Here is an 18,041-nt window from a genome sequence, read left to right as displayed (position 1 = left end):
CGACAACAACTCAAAATCCCATTAATAGCGAGGACTCAAAGGGTATGTGCTTAGATCCAAAAAATACCCCTTTTCTTAATTCAGAAAAAAAAGAAGATTGTTTGGTTCCTGAAACTCTTTCAAAAAACTTCACTCCTAATATCAATGATAATAAAGAAATGTATGATGGAAACAATGTGGAAACCTGTATTGAAATCATTTCGGCCGCCATCCCCTCCTTAGATCTGAATTGTGAAGTTACTTCTTCTGATGAACCTATCCTCAAGGCCGCTCCTCCCATATGCCACTATAACCTCAGATCACAAGACAATAAACCTGAGCTTTTAGATACCATGGGTGGCATAGGTTTGTCCTCTCCTCTAAGCCTGAAAATGAAAAATAGGGGAAGAAAATCCAATCTTTCCAAGGCCCAAGTTAAAGCAAAGCATGATGTGGCAGATGGCAAACAATTGTCAATTCCTGGGGCACTTAGAGATGTGCAGGCCCCCGAAAATGTTTCAAAATGATTCTCACATCCTGGAACTGTAGGGGTTTAGCCAGTAAACCCAAAAACCTGGCTCTTAGGGAGATGATCATGAATTCAAAATCGGATATCCTTCTACTTCAGGAGACTTTGGGGAAAGGTGCAGAAGTAGAATCGGTGCTAAACGCCCTTCTTCCGGGTTGGAAATTTATGGCTATGGACTTAGCAGGACATTCTGGAGGACTGACTATAGGTTATAGGGAGGGGAAAATCAAGATAAGTAACCAATGGGGCATGAAACAGGTGATGGGCATGGAACTTCAATCCCCTGAATTTGACTTCCCTTTAACAATACTAAACATTTATGGGCCATGTCAGGGGAGGGTGCCTTTCTGGAACGATCTTATGTCCAATTCGATAGTGAAATGTAAAAACATGGTGCTGGGCAGAGATTTAAACTTCTCAATTGGAAGTGCGGAGGCCTGGGGACCCTCGGCCAGGGAGGATTCGCTTTCAGATTTCTTCCAAAATCTCTTAATCTCCAACAATATGATAGATGTTAATCTTATTAAGCTAAAGCCGACTTGGAGGAATAGAAGAGTAGGAGAAGCAAGAGTGGCAAAAAGATTGGACCGCTTCCTCATAAACGAAGAATTATCTTCCAGGATCCCCATGTTTAGGAAATGGGTTGAAGAGGGGGGACCTTCATATCACTTTCCAATATTTTTAGAACTCTCTAAGCCTCCCCCTAAGCCGCCAGCACCCTTCAAGTTTAATGCATCATGGTTGCAAGAAGATTCTTTCAATAAACTGTTTAAAGAAACATGGAGACATCCTGACAGAAGTTCCACAGAGGATAAAGGGTTCCTGTTCATGGAAAACCTCAAAAGACTGAAGAAAGCCACCATAAAATGGGCAAAGGACAGAAAGTCAAAACAGAATGAGGAAATAAATCGGATTAGTGAGGAATTACAAAAGCTGGAAAGTACAGAGGAGGATGGATATGCGTCACAGGAATCAAAAGAAAGGATCCTCTTCCTTGAGAAACTCAAAAATCAAATACTTCTGGCAAAAGAGGAGGAATGGAGGCTTAAGAGCAGAGCGATTTGGCTTAAAGCAGGGGATGAAAATACGAGATTTTTCCACAACCATGCAAAAGGGAGGAAGATCGCAAACACGATCTGGAACCTAAAAAACGAGGAAGGAAGGGAGGCAAAGACTTTTGAATCTCTGTCAGCGCTCGGGCAAAGCCATTTTCAGAACTTATTTGCAGACCAAGGTGAGATCACTATCGCAGAAGTTATGAAAACTGCGCAATGCTTCCCTAGGTATGTGGAGGAGGAAGAAGTGGAGGATTTGATGAGTACAGTTACAAAGGAGGAAGTTGAAAGTGTCATCAACTCTATGGCAAGAGAAAAAAGCCCTGGGCCGGATGGGTGGGCCATAGAACTCTTTCACCATTTTTTTGATCTGATAGTAGCAAAAAGAACTGAAGTAGTAGAAGAGTCCAGAAGGAAAGGAGAGGTTTATAGTCCTTTCAATGCAACATTTATAGCCCTCATCCCAAAGAAGGAAGTTCCTGAAACTTTTGAAGACTTCAGACCAATTTCGTTATGCAACAGTATATACAAGATTATTGCAAAAGTGATTGCAATCAGAATTAAACCAATACTGTCAAGACACATTTCAAATGAACAATTTGGGTTCTTGAATGGCTGACAAATCCATGAAGCTATTGGTGTGGCGCAGGAGACACTGCACAGTGTAAAGCAGAAGAACAAGAAGGGAGCAGTAATAAAGATCGACTTATCAAAAGCCTATGACAGGATAAATTGGATATATATCCGTTTGCTTCTAACTCACTTAGGCTTTAAAACGGATTTCATTAGCTGGATCATGGGGTGTATCACAAATGTCAGCTATGCAGTTCTCATCAACGGTGCAGCCACTCCATTTTTCAAAGGACAGAGGGGATTGAGGCAAGGCTCTCCCTTGTCTCCTTTGATTTTTCTATTAGTTGCAGAAGGCTTAAGTCAGCTAATTCAAAAGTCCAAAAGGGAAGGCAAGGTAAGAGGTATAGAAGTAGCAGTCAACATGTTCATATCTCATCTTCATTTTGTAGATGATATATTGGTTTTTACAAATGGAGATTCAAATGAAATAAAGGAATTAAAAAACATACTTGATATTTTCTTGAAAGCAACTGGAATGCAGATAAACTCCAGGAAATCTCAGTTAATAGTGGAAGGATTAAATAGACAAGAAAAAGCACAAATATTTTCACTTTTTCCTTATGATACGAGCAATATGGAATCACCCTTCAAGTATTTAGGATTCTAGGTGAAACCCAACGCCTATAAGAAAGAAGATTGGAATTGGTTGATCGCCAAAATTGAAGCCAGAATCTCACATTGGAGCTACAAATGGCTGTCTAGAGCTGGGAGACTGACTTTAATCAAATCTGTGCTACTGGCCATGCCAGTCTACTGGGCAGCTTTAACATGGGTTCCTAAAGGAATACTGGAGAAAATAAGGAGAATTTGCAGCAGATTTCTGTGGGCTGGCTCAAAGGAGAATTACGTTCTTCCATGGGTTGCCTGGGAGAAAGTGGCAAGGCCAAAAGAATGGGGAGGATGGGGAATAAAAAACCTTCCTGACTTCAGTCTCACGTTGGCAGCCAAATCAGGCTGGAGACTTATCAAGATGGAAAACTTATGGTCAAGAGTGGTAAAGAGGAAATATATAGACCCGGTTCCTTTAGAAGACTGGATCAGAAACCCAACCAAGAACAATAAGAATGTCTCGGTGGTATGGAAAGCAACTGTGGAGTCATTCAAAGTGATTGAACAAGGATTGGCATGGAAGATTGGGAATGGAAGGAATATGAAGATAGGGAAGGATCCCTGGGTTGGTTGCAATGAAAATTATGCATTATCCCCTGGGCTAATCAGTCACTTAGAAACCAAAGGCATACTCTTCTTAAATCAGGTGGAAAAAGTTGGTCACTCAACAATATGGGGACAAGCTTGGAGAAATGGAGAAGACCTAGACCTAGAGCATAGATGGTGGAATGAATGGAATGTTTATATCCAAGAACTCTCCAGATCAAATGTCAGATTGAAAGACAACCAGGATCAGTTGATCTGGGCCCATGCAAACATGGGAGAGTATTCCCCAAAAAGTGGATATAAATTCATCATGTCAAGGAAAGGATGGGGAACTCTGGAATGGTGGTCAAAGAACCTATGGAAACTCAAATTTCCGGCAAAGGCTATACTTTTCTTCTGGTGCATTTTACAAAGGAAAATCCCAACATGGGACATACTTCAGTCTAGATATATGCACGGTCCAGGGAGATGTACCTTATGCAAATCTGAAGTCGAATCCATCAATCATCTGTTCTTAACTTGCTCAGAAACCAAAAAGGTTTGGGGGGAGGTAGGAAATCTGATGAACAAAAAGGTAGAATGGGTAGGTGAAAATCTGCCTGAGGTCTGGGCAAAATGGTGGCAACAATATCCTGAAGGAAATATGCGGAACTTACCTCTCATCATCTGTTGGGGGGTATGGATTGCCAGGAATAGGAGTATTTTTCAGGATAAGGAAACTCAGGTTTCTGTTACAGCAATCCAAAGCGTCTCTATCTACTCAAGTATCCCAGAACCAGAGGAGAACAAAACACCTAGACAAGATAAAGCCGAACAAATAAAAGAGGGCATTCCCTGGGCATTTTTTGATGGTGCCTCGCAGAACAATAGGGCAGGAGCAGGAATAGTCATTCATGTAAATGCAAATCAGTCATTCAAAGCTTCAGTTGGACTAGGGACAGGATCAAATAACTATGCAGAGATGTCAGCTTTGAAACTCCTTCTCTGTTGGCTCATCCAAAGGAACATCTTCACAATTCAGATCTTTGGAGATTCACTTAATGTTATCAACTGGGTTAATGGGCAAAGTACTTGCAAAAATCAAATTCTGAAACCTTTGCTGGAAGAAATTCAGGTGCTAAAAATCTCCTTTAACAGCTTTTCTTTGTGTCATATTTACAGGGATCGTAACGATTCAGCCGACAAACTTTCTAAGGAAGGTTTGCAGCAGAATCTGGGCAGCTGGAAAATCGTAGAAGAAAACTATGGGTAGATCCTTATATCAGATCATCTGCCTCATTCCTAGTTACTCAGTTTCAGTCACAGCTTTTACTGCATATATATCTTTGTTATTCTTATTTCCTAGACTCTTATTATGAACTTTTGGAATGAAAACTGCAAAATGGTTAAACTCAGAATTTAAATATCCTTTATATATGGGTTGTTTTCCTCTCCTGAGGAGACCCGTTAATTTTGATTGATTAGCTGCCCTTTTCTTTTGAAAGGGTTCTTATGGATTACGACTGGACAGCTTTATGCAGCAGGCTAGAGCTGTTCTCAATAGTTTTTTCTCATGAACAGATGGTCTTTCCTTAAGGAAGGACAATTTTGATTGCATCAGCAGTCTTATAACAGCAACAGAAATGCTTAAGCATATGCAATGTAACTTTTTATCACTTCAATAAAAAGTTCGCTTTTTCTTCGGAAAAAAAAAAAATAAAAAATAAAATAAAAAATAAAAATAAAAAAAAAAAAAAAAAATTACTATATTATATTATTTGATTTTTATACAGTATCGTAATTACATATTATTACATAATTTAATTGTATAATTTAAATAATATAAATTTTAATTAATAGGATATTATACCATTAAGAATTTATGAATTTATATTTATAGTTTATTTTAAGTTATTTAAATACAAAGGACAAATGCATTAGTCGTTCAATGATAATAATTTTTTCTTGAAAAACTCACTTTTATTTATAGTCACATCAATACAATATTTTTATTAGTTTTGTTTTGGTACAATTTTTCGATTGAATTTAACCATGGTTAAATGGATTGTAGTGCAAAAAGTGAATTGCAAATTCATAAATATTATTGTATTGGTTTAGCTATTATTTTATTATTTCCGTAGGAGGCCCATTTTAGACCTCAAAACTCCCCTAATGAGATGATTACGCAATCCTTCCATTTTTTCTTCCCAAGTGAAGACAAGAATGTTGTGTCTATCTCTTCCTCTTAATTGAAGAATACATGCCCAAGTTTCCTCTAACAAGGAATTTGCCCAAGCTCCTTTGTAATTGGGAACTTGTTAGAACTCCCACTTAGCTAGGGACTTGTCCATACATCTGCAACTTCTTCTTTTGTGGGTTCTTCAGATGCTTGATCTCCTTCTTTCTTTTGATGTCATCAAGTCTTTGTTTGAACTTATTCTTGGTAGGGCACCAGACATCGATCACTTTCCTTCATGGCTTGTCATGTCATTGCTCCCTTCGTGGAAAGTGGCCTTCTTGATATGTGCCAGGTTCTTTCGTCATCTAGCTACTCCTTTGTTATCTGACTATGCTTTAGAATATTTATCACATATATGCTCAGTTGTACTTGCTTGTTCCCATACTTCGAATTAATAGCCCTTCATGACTTCATCTTGATATTGCTTCAACATCGAATAGTGATTTTGTTGGATGGCTTCTTCATCATGACATCTTTGTAGAGTTGAATCAATTATTTGCATCTTGATATCTCCAAGGCCTTCATAGGTGTCAAGGGTCCTTTGATATTTTTCTTCCTTTGTCAGAGTTTTCATGCCTTCTCTCCGAGATGTCTTTAGTGGATCTTGTTAGATAGTGATTCTTTATGACCATGGTGTTCTTCACATGCTTGATCTATTTCTTAATCTGCTTCTTCTTGGATTGATTAGTCAACCACCTTATACTCCTTATGGGAGCATTTCTTCATGTTGACCTATATTGCATTGTAGTACATGCCTTCGAGCATGTTATTGGTGAAAGAGATCCTTTTATACTTGATCATGTTTTAGAACTATTCCCATGACCCAATAATATATATGATGACATGACTTAAACTTTGATGTATACATACCTCATCTTGATTCTTCTTTGATCATCTTGGCTTCTTTTTATGGATCTTCTTGATTGGTGTAGCCTTTCATGCTTCATCTTTTCTTGCCTTCATATCATACTTTCCTGAATCCCATGAATGGGACTCCCAATGAGACATTTGCTCTTATTTATGAACCTTCTTTTGAAGAGTTTATCAAAGGATCTTGAAGACCCTTATCCTGCAAATGTTTCTTCCTTTTGATGATGGAGGCCTTCTAAGATTTTAATCATGATCAATTATCCTTTCATCATGGATGAGGTCCTATAATCGATATGGTCCTTATACGTGAATATCTTGATCTATATCTACACCATGCTCCTATATTCTAGAAGATATCTTTAGCCATGCATTATATTTTATTTCTACATGCTCCTATACTACTCAAAACTTTGAAAGAAGACTTTAAGTAAAGAGGTTGACTTAGTCCTAGTAGATATCTCGAGGATCTTCCTTCTTCTGCTTCTTGTCTTCTTCTTTCACTTCTTGAGTTACATGAGCTTCTTCCCTTTTTATTTTGTTTTTGTTGTCCTTCCTAAGTTTAGGATAATCCCATTTATAGTGTCAATATTATTGGCATCCAAAGCATTGAACTTTGGACATATCTCTATTGCTTGTTCTTTGTGGACCAAATTTGCCAAATTTTCCCTTTCTCTTGGCCATGGTAGGAAATGCTTGCTCCTTTGATCTCACATCATCCTTTCCTTTGAGTCTAGATTCCTCTATCTTGCATTGAGCCCATAGTTCACTTAGTGGGGTAGCTTCCTTCTTGGAATATATGCTTGATGTGAAGTTGTCCCAATCCCTAGGTAGAGCATTGAGTACTACAATTGTCATTTCTCTATTAGACATGACTTCTCCTAATTCTTGAAATTGATCCCTTATCTCAGAGATATTCATGAAGTACAGAGCTATTCCTTCCTTTGATATCTTCATTTTGTACAAATCATTTCATAGAGATATCACTTCTCCAGTTGTGCTTACCAAGAATAGCTCTATTAGTTTATCATAGATTTCTTTTGATGTTTCAAATTTGGAGACATAATGAATGAGAGATTCTTTGATAGATTCTATTAGAATCCTTTGATCTCTTGTCTCATCCTTATTGTACTTGGCTAAGGCTTGATTTTGTTCCTTAGCATGGATAGTGGTATTCCCTTTTATGAGGTCTAGAAGTTCATTCTCTTTGAGAAGTAAATCAGTCATCTTCTTCCATGCAAGGAAGTTAGTGGTCCCAACCAATTTGTTGCTTTCCTTGAAAAAAGACATTGATGTATGTTAGGGAGAGGACATATACACTCACTTGATAGAGTTTGAGATGTAGTGGACTTGCTTTCTTCTTGAAGACTTGATGTCTTGCCTTCTTGATTCTGTTGAAGTTTCTTTCTCCAAATGGAGTTGCTTGATGATGAGATTTTCTTGATGACTTGACTTGTAGTGCTTTTCCCTTTGAAGATGGTGTAGCTTGATGTAGGTCCCTCTTTGATTTTCTATTCTTGTAGGTGCCTTTATACAAGGATTTTCTTCTTTATTTGTAGTTCTCTTTCATGGATAGTAGATGGTAGACTTTCTTATCCTTGATGTCACTGGGACTTCTTGGCTTGATGCTTTAACCTTGTAGATGTTCATGAGATGTCCTTCCTTGATAAGTCACCTTATGAGTTTTCTTGAGATGCCCTTTCCTTGATGTGTCGCCTTAGCTCTGATACCATGTTGAAGAATCTAGGGCAATTAGATATAGTGGGATTCTTCTATACTTGATAACAATTTGTGAAGCACTTTTTCAATTTGACTTGTTAGCTTGATCTTCTTCTCTTATTATTGTGTATGTGTGTTTACTTCATCAAACTGCTACCAAAACACAAGAAACAAGAACACAAGATATTGGATCTCTGTTAGGGAAAAAACTCTCTCTCTTAGAGAGGAAAATCCTTTCGTAAATTTCTCTTATTGAAGCTTCTTATTGATCAATGCCAAACCCTAGACCCTTGACAAGAATATCCTCCAAGCACAAGTCAAATCTTTCCTTCTTCCGACACTTTTTTTCTCGGCACTTCGTCCTCCTTCTTCCTTCGGCAACTAGTGATAGATATTGTTTATGTGAGCTCTAGAAGAGATACTTCACTTTGATACTTAGTGAGATCCTTCATCTATGAAGACACATTCCTTCTCTTGTCCAACCGAACTTGATGTGACATTACTACAGTTGTAGTTTCTCGTGCGTGTGAGAGGTTTCACTTATGTTTTGACTTCTTTCTCTTTTACTTGTGAGAGTCTCTTCTTTTCTTGAGCAGGAGGCCTTATATGCCTAAGTTTCTAGCCCAAACAATGAGAGATGAGCAACTATGATGTTTTTGTTGCAGTGACCGCAGACAACCTTCCTTTCCTTGCACATGTGACTGCAATTCACCCTAAAAGCAATCCTTTAAACTTCGGTTATGTCTCTTCCTTCTTCACTGCACTAGAGGTTGCTTATACTTGTCTTTCTTCACCCTTTACCCGGCTTCTCTTGCCGTTGATTTCAGAGGAATGATATCTTGTCATTGGAGAAGTGGACAACCTCTATATATAGAGGTATGTCCCTCCTTTAGGCTGACTAGAGGCTGAATAGGAGACTGTAGTCTGACTTGACTTTTCTTCTTTGAAATTGCTTCTTTTGGTGATGTCGTTGCCTGGAGGACTTTTGACTTTGCTTGGAGGTATTCTTTTGAATCCTATACAAACGTATACATAGTTTAACATGCCCATAAGGGTCTTCAAAATTTTCTTTTGACTCTTTGACTTACCTATGACACTTTGACTTGTGCTAGACCTATTTCAATGAGAAATAAACTCATTTATAAATATAACAAAATTAATATTTCTTTCTTTTATAAATTCAAATATCAAAAGTACATTTATGAAGACCGAACCTAGTTACACTTTCTTCAACACTCCCAGCAAGTTGTAGCTTGCAGAAGAAAAATGAGGTTGAAGCTTCCTGTAGGTAGTAGCTTAGAAAATTAATGTAAAAGGCGTGTGAGCTTGCCTTTACATCACAACCAAAATTTGTGGTTTTCTCCCTTTATGGGTTTTCTCTTATATCTAGTGTCTACATGTGATGAGTGTGTTTTTTGTATGTTTGCCTTTGAATTCATGGTAAATCGTTGAAAATTCACATAATTATGCTCATTGTTAAAGAAGAGGCTAAAAAATTATTAAAAATAAATAAAATTGGTCATTGTTAAAAATACAATTACTGATTCGCTGCCCATTTCAGTAATTGCCTAGTTTAGAATAGTTTGGTATGCAAAGGTTATAAGAATTAGGGGTGATGAATTGGCATGGAAGTTAATCTCGATGAGCATAAAAACAACCTTGGGTAAGACTTTACCTCAACTAAATTAGATAGCAGGGTTATGTTGGTTAGAGGTTGACATTTTGTTGTTCAATTTCCTCTCTGTGTCATCTACGGTCGTTTTATTTTGTGGTTATTTGTGCCCATAGTGCAATGTTTTAAATGTTTGGCTTGAAGCGAATGATGGGTTTTGGTTACTTCTTCCCTGGTCCTTGGTGCATATCATTATAGGGTATTTGGTCCAATATGTTTGATAACATGTTTGATGCACACCCATGATAACATTTATAGAAAGGAGGATAGTGTTGTCTCAACACTTATGGTGCCATTCTTTCGCCTTCAAATTTTCTCATATGAAGTGCACTCCCTATGCTGCTTCATCACAACCAAATTTTTGATCTGGTTTCCATATACATTTGATTTATTCTTTGCATATGCTTATTGAACTAATGATTGCATGTCCTCTCCAAGCACTATTCTCGGTCCCTTTTCAATTTGACCAAACACTGCAATTACTCTTTCACCAAGCAATAACTTCTCCTTTTTGGTATTTTGTTTGGATCTAATACCATTTGTTAATAATTAAGATGATGTGAGAAGAAAATTAATTATAAAGAAACACATATAAACCATGTACACATGATTTACCTTAGAAAACTGCAACTTGGGAAAATCCATCTAACAATAGCTCCATTATTATTGTTGACTTAAGCATAGCCAAACCAACCAACACCTTGGTCGAGGCCAAGTGAGTCTTCAATTCAACTTTGGCAGATTACAACAAAGAATCCACAAGTCTTTTAAAGACTTTACAACATGTGATATAATGAGGTCAATACCACCTATCACTAATACTAAGTGCCCATTGTTAACCTAACAACCTTGACTCTTTTAATGAGTCAAGTTTACCTAACAACATCAAAGGTTCACTTATCAATAAATGATGTTTCTTCTTCAATTTTATATCTTATAGAATCAAATGGTTACGTTGAATAAAATAAAGTTGAAAAGTGAATATTTGGTTCATCTTTACTATCTTCTTTTATTTTATCATCCCTTACACTTGATGTTTGTGTAAGAGATCGAATATTAGGGGTAGAAGACATATTCATTACGTAAAGAGACATGAGGTCCTTTTATATCTCGCATTTGATGAGAGTGGTTCTTATGGGACTATATGTGTTTGAATCCTTTTGACCAATTTCAAATCTAGTATGAATGGTTGTTTGGTGATGGCTCATTTGCTATGACATTTAGTTGGAGAATATACGATTTTTTCTAATCCATTGGTAATTTGTTTGTTGTGATTCCTTGTTGTTAGAAAATGTAACTAGGTTCGGTCTTCATAATCATCTTTGTACTTATGTCATTGTATATTTTATGTAAAATCAAAAAGAAAAAGAAGAAAGAAAAGAAAATTATTAATATTATTATTTATTAGTTAAGCATGTTCTTCATGCTTCTAATATTTGTTGAGTCAAAGTCCTATTTGGACTTCTTGTAATGAAAATACACAAATAATTTTATATCAAAATGACTCTAGATGTCAAGTCGTCTCTTCCTTGAAAGGACATGTCTATTTCAATCCCTCTAGAAAATATAAATAGAGGGTGAGATGAGTTCATTTGACACACATAATTCACTTTATTGGTTCTGAAATTTTGCAGAAGAAGGAGGGCCGAATTCTGAAATTGAAGAAGGGTTTGTAGAAGTTCTGCCTCGTCATATCTCTTGTTGAAGATTTGTTGTTTGTCTCTTGTTGTTGATGGATTTTCTATGCAGAAGGAGGGTTTGACTTGGCATCTAGAAGGTTGGAATCTTTCTGTGGTCATGGGTTTTGGATATCTCCTTTTGATTTGATTCTATAAGAAGAGAATTTTGTTGGGTTTTACCCTTGGAAAGGTTTTACCCTGGCTTGGAGCTTATATCTTGTGTTCTTTGTACTCTTGTGATCTTCATATTCTTCATGTTTGATAATTGTTTGATGAATAAAAACATAATAAATATGAATAAAAAGCCAACAAACTTCACAAGCAGTTATGGAAGAAAGATAAATCTAATTTAATTTGCAAGCCTCCTAATTTTTCAACATGGTATTAGAGCTAACATTTGAAGAAGAGGGCTTGAAGATCACTCTGTTGGCATTTAGATGGATTTCAATGGCTCACACCTCCATTTGACAGTCAGATGAGAAGCTCGCATTATTAGTATTATGGATCTAGTGTTGTCCTTGATTGCAACCTACATTGATGAATGTGTCAACTTGCCTATGGATCATTTACTTGTTCAGTTTGTTGTATGTCCCCATGGATGGTATGGCCTGATCTGGATGAAGTGTCATAATTTGTTATATGTTTACATGTATAGATCATCTTGGGTTGATGATGGTTAACAAGTGTTCAGTGCAAGTTTTATGTGTCATTTCAAGATTGATGTACTTGATGTATCAATACGGGATTGGAGAGTCTATTGCATGATTGATATTTAATACAAGAAGACTTAGAGGTTGACAAGGTGATACAGAAGCTTGAACAAATGTTGAAGAGCTTGAGGAAGCATGACTCAAATCTCAGGACTAAGAGGAGGAGTCTTTACCTATTCCAAACCCCAGTTGCATGGAGGAAATCTTAAGAGTGTGGCCAAGAAGCCTCAACTGCATGGAAGAAGGTTTGGGTGTGGCTAGAGGCCTCCCAACCACATAGAGGAAGGCTTATGGGTGCAATTGAGCCTATAGGATGAGAAATTAAAATCCAAGCACGAAAATCAGGGTTTTTCCCACAAGAATTCTTGTGCACAGACTAGATTTATTTGGTTAACTAGTACCTTGGTTTACCTACTTGTGGTATCTTGAAAACATTGGTTTTTGCTTGAGGTATTGATGGGATCAAATCATTATATAAAGGAGGTCGATCAAGAGAAAATTTTGTGCAATTTTTGAGATCCTTTGTGATATGTCTTTAATGCAGGTGTGCACTAGGGTATGAAGAGCTCAAATCTGAAGGAATGTTGATAGTTATGACTGATGTTTTGGTTGCATAACTTAATGGTGTTTGAAGAAGATTAATATTATACAGAAATTCAAGACTAAATCTTGTCTATTGGAGATACAAAAGATTATGATTTGGGACATAGAAATGTTTGGTTCTACCATGGTTTATTTTGCATATTGAATTCAAAAGTTGTTATGATTTGTCTTGTAGAAATCTTCCTCTACTTGTTGACAGAACTTCGTAAAGGGAAATATTATTTTTTGTAGCATCGGATGTGTTCTAGCCACGAAATTTGGTGGAGAGGCTAGAATGCATGAGATCTCCAAAACCTAGAAATCATTTCTGGAAATTCCACCTAGAGATGAATTTATTAAATTATTAACCTACTTTTTAATGTTTCCTAAGTCTAAACTTAGGAAAACTGGTTAATTAATCAGAATTAGTTAAGTCAAGGTGAGAATTCTCTAGAAACTCGCATGGATCGACTTCTATATGATCCTAGCCCTTGATTAATTTTTAATCTTGGTCGTTGGCACTCCAATAGAAGATTATAAGAAGTAGTCGATGGGAATTTGGAGAACACAACAAAGGCACTTTAGCAGTTTTTCCTTGGCATATCGATTTCCAGATAGCAACAATAGTTGTCGGAGAGCCAGAGATCGAAGCAGAGATAGTGAAGGGTAGGGACAGTGATCTAGAGGAAGTTTTCCAGATCCGAAGAGGCAACAGCAAGTGACATAAGTGATCAATGCAGAAGTAGTGCAAGGACTGCGTAGTAACCGAAGTAGAGCGGTTATATTTAGTCAGGGAGGAAGTCAATTCAGCTTCCAGAGGCCGGGAAATTATTCCAGAGGGTCGAAGAGTCACTTCCAGCATCAGAGACAAGCTAGATGGCTTGCTCATAGGCAGATTCAAGCCACATGTGTGAGAGGCAGCGCAAGGACTGCGTAGAGGGTCTTCGATGGGGTTCAGACAACAATTTTTTCTAAAGGATCTAGTGTCAGGATTTCTTGTGGGGTGAGAATATTTTATCTCTAATTATTTTTTTCAGATACTTGTTGATTGGATTTCCATTTGGGCATCCATAGATTGTACTCAAAATTTCATTGTTGCATAATAATAAAAAAACCCTCAATTGTTGCACTAGTTTCCCTAAGTTGGGTTTTTCCGAGGACGTTTTTCCAAAAATAACAGTGTCATATTTTTATGTGTGTGTGCTAGATTTTCTCAAATTCCGGAACTAATTTTTTTCTGCGGTATTTGTTTGTGAAAATCACAGTGTGAATTATTTGGTATTTGTCGTAGAAAATTGCAAATATATTGTTAAATAAATTAACAATTAAGACAATAATTTCTAGTTGTTGTGATAGATTGAAAATTTCACATGGTATCAGAATGTGAGTGATCAATCGAAAACCTTAGAAGCGGAGGAGAGAATTTTGCTGCACAGAGGGAACAATAAGCCGAAATTCCTAGAAGTTGCGCAGTTCATTGACAGGCAGGCTGAATTACTGGGGAAAAAATATGATTTTCAGTTACAAGGTTGCAGAAAATTCGAATTGCCCAGGATGTGATTCCAATAGTCAGAGGGAGAAACAAAAAATCAGATTTCCGTTGAGAAGATTCCTTGTTTGGACACAGAGGGTTTTGCAGCAGCGAAATCAGTGTCGGGTGGAAGAGAAACTGCACACATGAGGGAAAATTTCTCTCAAGGGACTTCGATTTTCAGAAGTTCGATTTTTCCAGAAAGATTGGCAGTAGCTAAGTACAAATTTCCTCACTTTAGAAAGGAGTGTGTATAACATAACCAACAGCTAAGCAGAGGGAAAGAGGGAGTTTTCAAATAGATCATAGATGGCCACAATAAGGCTTAGGGATCAAGATAGGTTGGATGCAGCTTCCAACCATGTCATTTGGAAGACTATCATAACCTTCCTTCTAGATGAATATGCCCTGGAAGCCTACATAAATAATGTGGTGGAAATTCCCTAGGATGCGGATCAACTCAAAGAATACAAGAAGGAGATGGTGAGGGAAAAAATGGTTGATCTTGGATGGAGTCTGATATCGTATAGTCTCACATGTGGTAGCCAAAGGTACAACCAGAGAGATGTGGGTAGCTCTTACATGTTATATCAGGGTACTTCTGAGCAAAGGAAGATGTTCCTTGAAGAAAATTTGAGATGCATCAGGATGCAGAAGGGGGAAGGCATGGATCCTTTCCTCACTAGGATTTAGGAGGTACGATCTCAGCTTTCAGCTATTGGGGCAACGCCTCAACCATCAGAGCTAGTACGGTTGGCACTAAACAATGTCTTGGAGGATTGGCAAGTCTTCGTCCAAAGTATATTGGGCAGAGACACACTACCTAGATGGGACATGATGTGGACCAATTTGCAGTAGGAGGAAATGAGGGGAGTTTTTCTTAAGAGCTCCATAATGGCAGTAGTAGTAGTGGATTGAAGGGTATGAAGGAGGAGGAGAATGTGGCCATAGCATCGAAGGGTCCCAGTCATGGGCATGGGGAGCAGAAGAAGAAGAAGAAGGACCTGCCAAAGGTCAATGCTTCAAGTGCAGTGAGTTCGGTCACTACAGCACGCAGTGTCCTCTCAAGAAGAAGGGAAAGTATGAGAAGCAGACAACATTTGTGGAAATAGACAAGCTTTCCTCTAGGCTAGAGGAAGAGTTGGTTATGTTCACAGTTATACCTCCAGGAGTGAGTTGGGGTGATTTGGAGTTGTAGCCCTAGATAGATACAGAGTGTGGGCAGGGTCCTTTAGGAGTCCACCTCATGGATCATTACCAGGCTACGGGGAACCACAGTATTCAGTAGTAGGATGGATCAGTGGAAGTTGATGCATTCAGTACCCGAGTGACAATTGCAAACTAGTAGCAGTCAAATGTCGAGGAGTGCAGAGAAGGTGGCTAAGTGCAGAGTTGGAAACAACGCAGATTCTTCAATGACAGGGAAGATGTTAGTAGTAGTTAGGACTCAGGAGACAAATGCATCACACTGAACGCAATTGATTCAGTATTTCAAATGCTTTTTAGTTGCAGTAGTTACAATTCCAGCAGCAACAGATCAAAGGGAGTTTCAGTGCAGATGCATTGTTGGCAACAGTATGCCAGTGTCAATAGCAACACAGATGCATCATCAGATTTGCACAATGGTTGGTGGGCAACGGTATCCAGACACAAAGATAAAGTGTTGTGACAAGGTGTACAACACTAGAACACAATCCTCGCTAAGAGGGAGTGTTAGTTTTTATAGCATCGGATGTGTCCTAGCCACAAAATTTGGTGGAGGGGATAAAATGCATGAGATATCCAAAACTATGAAATCATTTATGGAAATTCCACCTAGAGATTACTTAATTAGATTATTAACCTATTTTTAATGTTTCTTAAGCCTAAACTTAGGAAAACTATTTAATTAATCATAATTAATTAAGTCAAGGTGAGAATTCTCTAGAAACAAATATGGATTGACTTTGATATGATCCTAGCCCTTGATTAAGTTTTACTCTTTCTCGTTGGTACTCCAACAAAGGATTATAATAGGAAGTGGATGGACACTTGGAGAACATAATAAATACACTTTAGCAGTTCGATTTCCTTGGCAGGTCAATTTCTAGAGAGTAACAACAGTTTCTAGAGATCCAGAGATCGAAGCAAAGACAATGAGGGGTAGGGAAAGTGATATGTGGGAACTTTTCCAGATCTAGAGAGGCATCAACAAGTGACATAAGTGATCCACGCAGAAGCAACATAAGGACTACATAGTAGCTGAAGCAGAGCAGTTCAATTTAGCTGGGGAGGAAGTCGATTCAACTTATAGAGGTCGGGAAAGTATTCCATATGGTCGGAGAGTCACTTCCAGTAGCATCAATAGGCTAGAAGACTTTCTCAAAGGCAGATTCAAGCCACATGTGTGAGCGGAAATGTAGGGACTGTACAGAGGGCTTATGTTGGGGTTTTGAAAACTAATTTTTTTGAAGGAGACAATGTCGGGATTTCTTGTGGGGTGAGAGAATTTTCTCTCTAATTATTTATGTCAGAGACTTGCTGATTGGATTTCTAGTTGGGCATCCATAGATTGTACTTATAATTTCACTGCTGCATAATAATAATAAAAACCTCAGCTGCTACACTGGTTTTCCAAGTTCGGTTTTTCTGGGGACATTTGTCAAAAAATAACGATGTTATATTTTTATGTGTTTGTGCTATATTTTCTCAAATTCCAACACTATTTTTCTTCCACAGTATTTGTTTGTTAAAATCATAGTGTGAATTATTTGGTATTTTCCATAGAAAACTACAAATAAATTGTTAAATAAATTAACAATTAGGAAAAAAATCCAGTTATTGTGATAGATTGAAAATTTAACAAAAATATCTATGGTAGTATAAAAATATCCTTTTGACAATATATGTATTAGTATGTGGCTTGTCTTGATATGATATTTTATGCATAAATTAGAACTAGTTGATTGCGTTTTTGAATGGAAATATGTCATAATTGTTATTGATGACAATAGATATTGTTATGACTATCATAGGTGGTTGTAGAGATACTTCTAATATTGAAAATGGTACTGTGTTTATATGTGCTCTAAATGGTTTAATAATGATAAAGGTTGTAGCAATAGGTGCTTGATCTCCTTATGTACGCAGAACTTATGATATACTAATGAGATAAATAGATGAGTATGCAAAGATCTTTTAACAGTGAATGCAGAGAGCTATGATAGTATGCAGAGATGTGTGTATGCAATAATTGTATGTAGAATGGCAAAGATCTTATTGTTTTCTATATGTCTTGTTGACAGGTCTTGATGTGACAGAGACTCTTTGTTTGACATTACTTGATCAATTAAAGTGTATATGCAGGGACCTATTTGCAGACAAAAGTTCATGTATTGATTGCTTAGGGATATGATGTTGATGTGTGTCTTCTTCTTTTGACAAAATTTGTGTGGTTCCTTGTTTATGTATGAAAAGACCAGACAGTGCTTTGAAGGGAATGAATCTAAATAATTATGTTTATATGATGACGGTGAGACTCTCCATTTTACAGTGGTCTATATGTTAGATCTTGACATGTGTGATTGATGACTTGTGGATTGTCTAGAGTTCAAAAAGATTAAAATGATAGTGTGCATTCATATTAGGGCTCTATGACTTGAATGACTTGATGATAGAACTTGTGGCACTCGTAGTACATATTTCTGCTATTTGTCAATAATAACTCTTTGAT

General features: G+C 37.3%; 1 protein-coding gene across 1 annotated transcript; it reads left to right on the top strand.

Annotated features, from left to right (window-relative positions):
- Positions 1-2,938: 2,938 nt before the first annotated feature.
- LOC149225433 (uncharacterized) lies at positions 2,939-4,603 on the top strand. The gene has a single exon (XM_089379932.1). The coding sequence runs from the start codon at positions 2,939-2,941 to the stop codon at positions 4,601-4,603; it is 1,665 nt and encodes a 554-aa protein (XP_089236058.1).
- The last annotated feature ends 13,438 nt before the right edge of the window (positions 4,604-18,041 follow it).

This window comes from Pinus tabuliformis, chromosome J, assembly GCF_031772625.1.
Source record: "Pinus tabuliformis cultivar Carrire ecotype Pingquan chromosome J, CPIR1, whole genome shotgun sequence".
In the NCBI taxonomy this organism is placed as follows: Eukaryota; Viridiplantae; Streptophyta; class Pinopsida; order Pinales; family Pinaceae; genus Pinus; species Pinus tabuliformis.
This window is presented reverse-complemented; position numbering and strand designations above follow the sequence as displayed.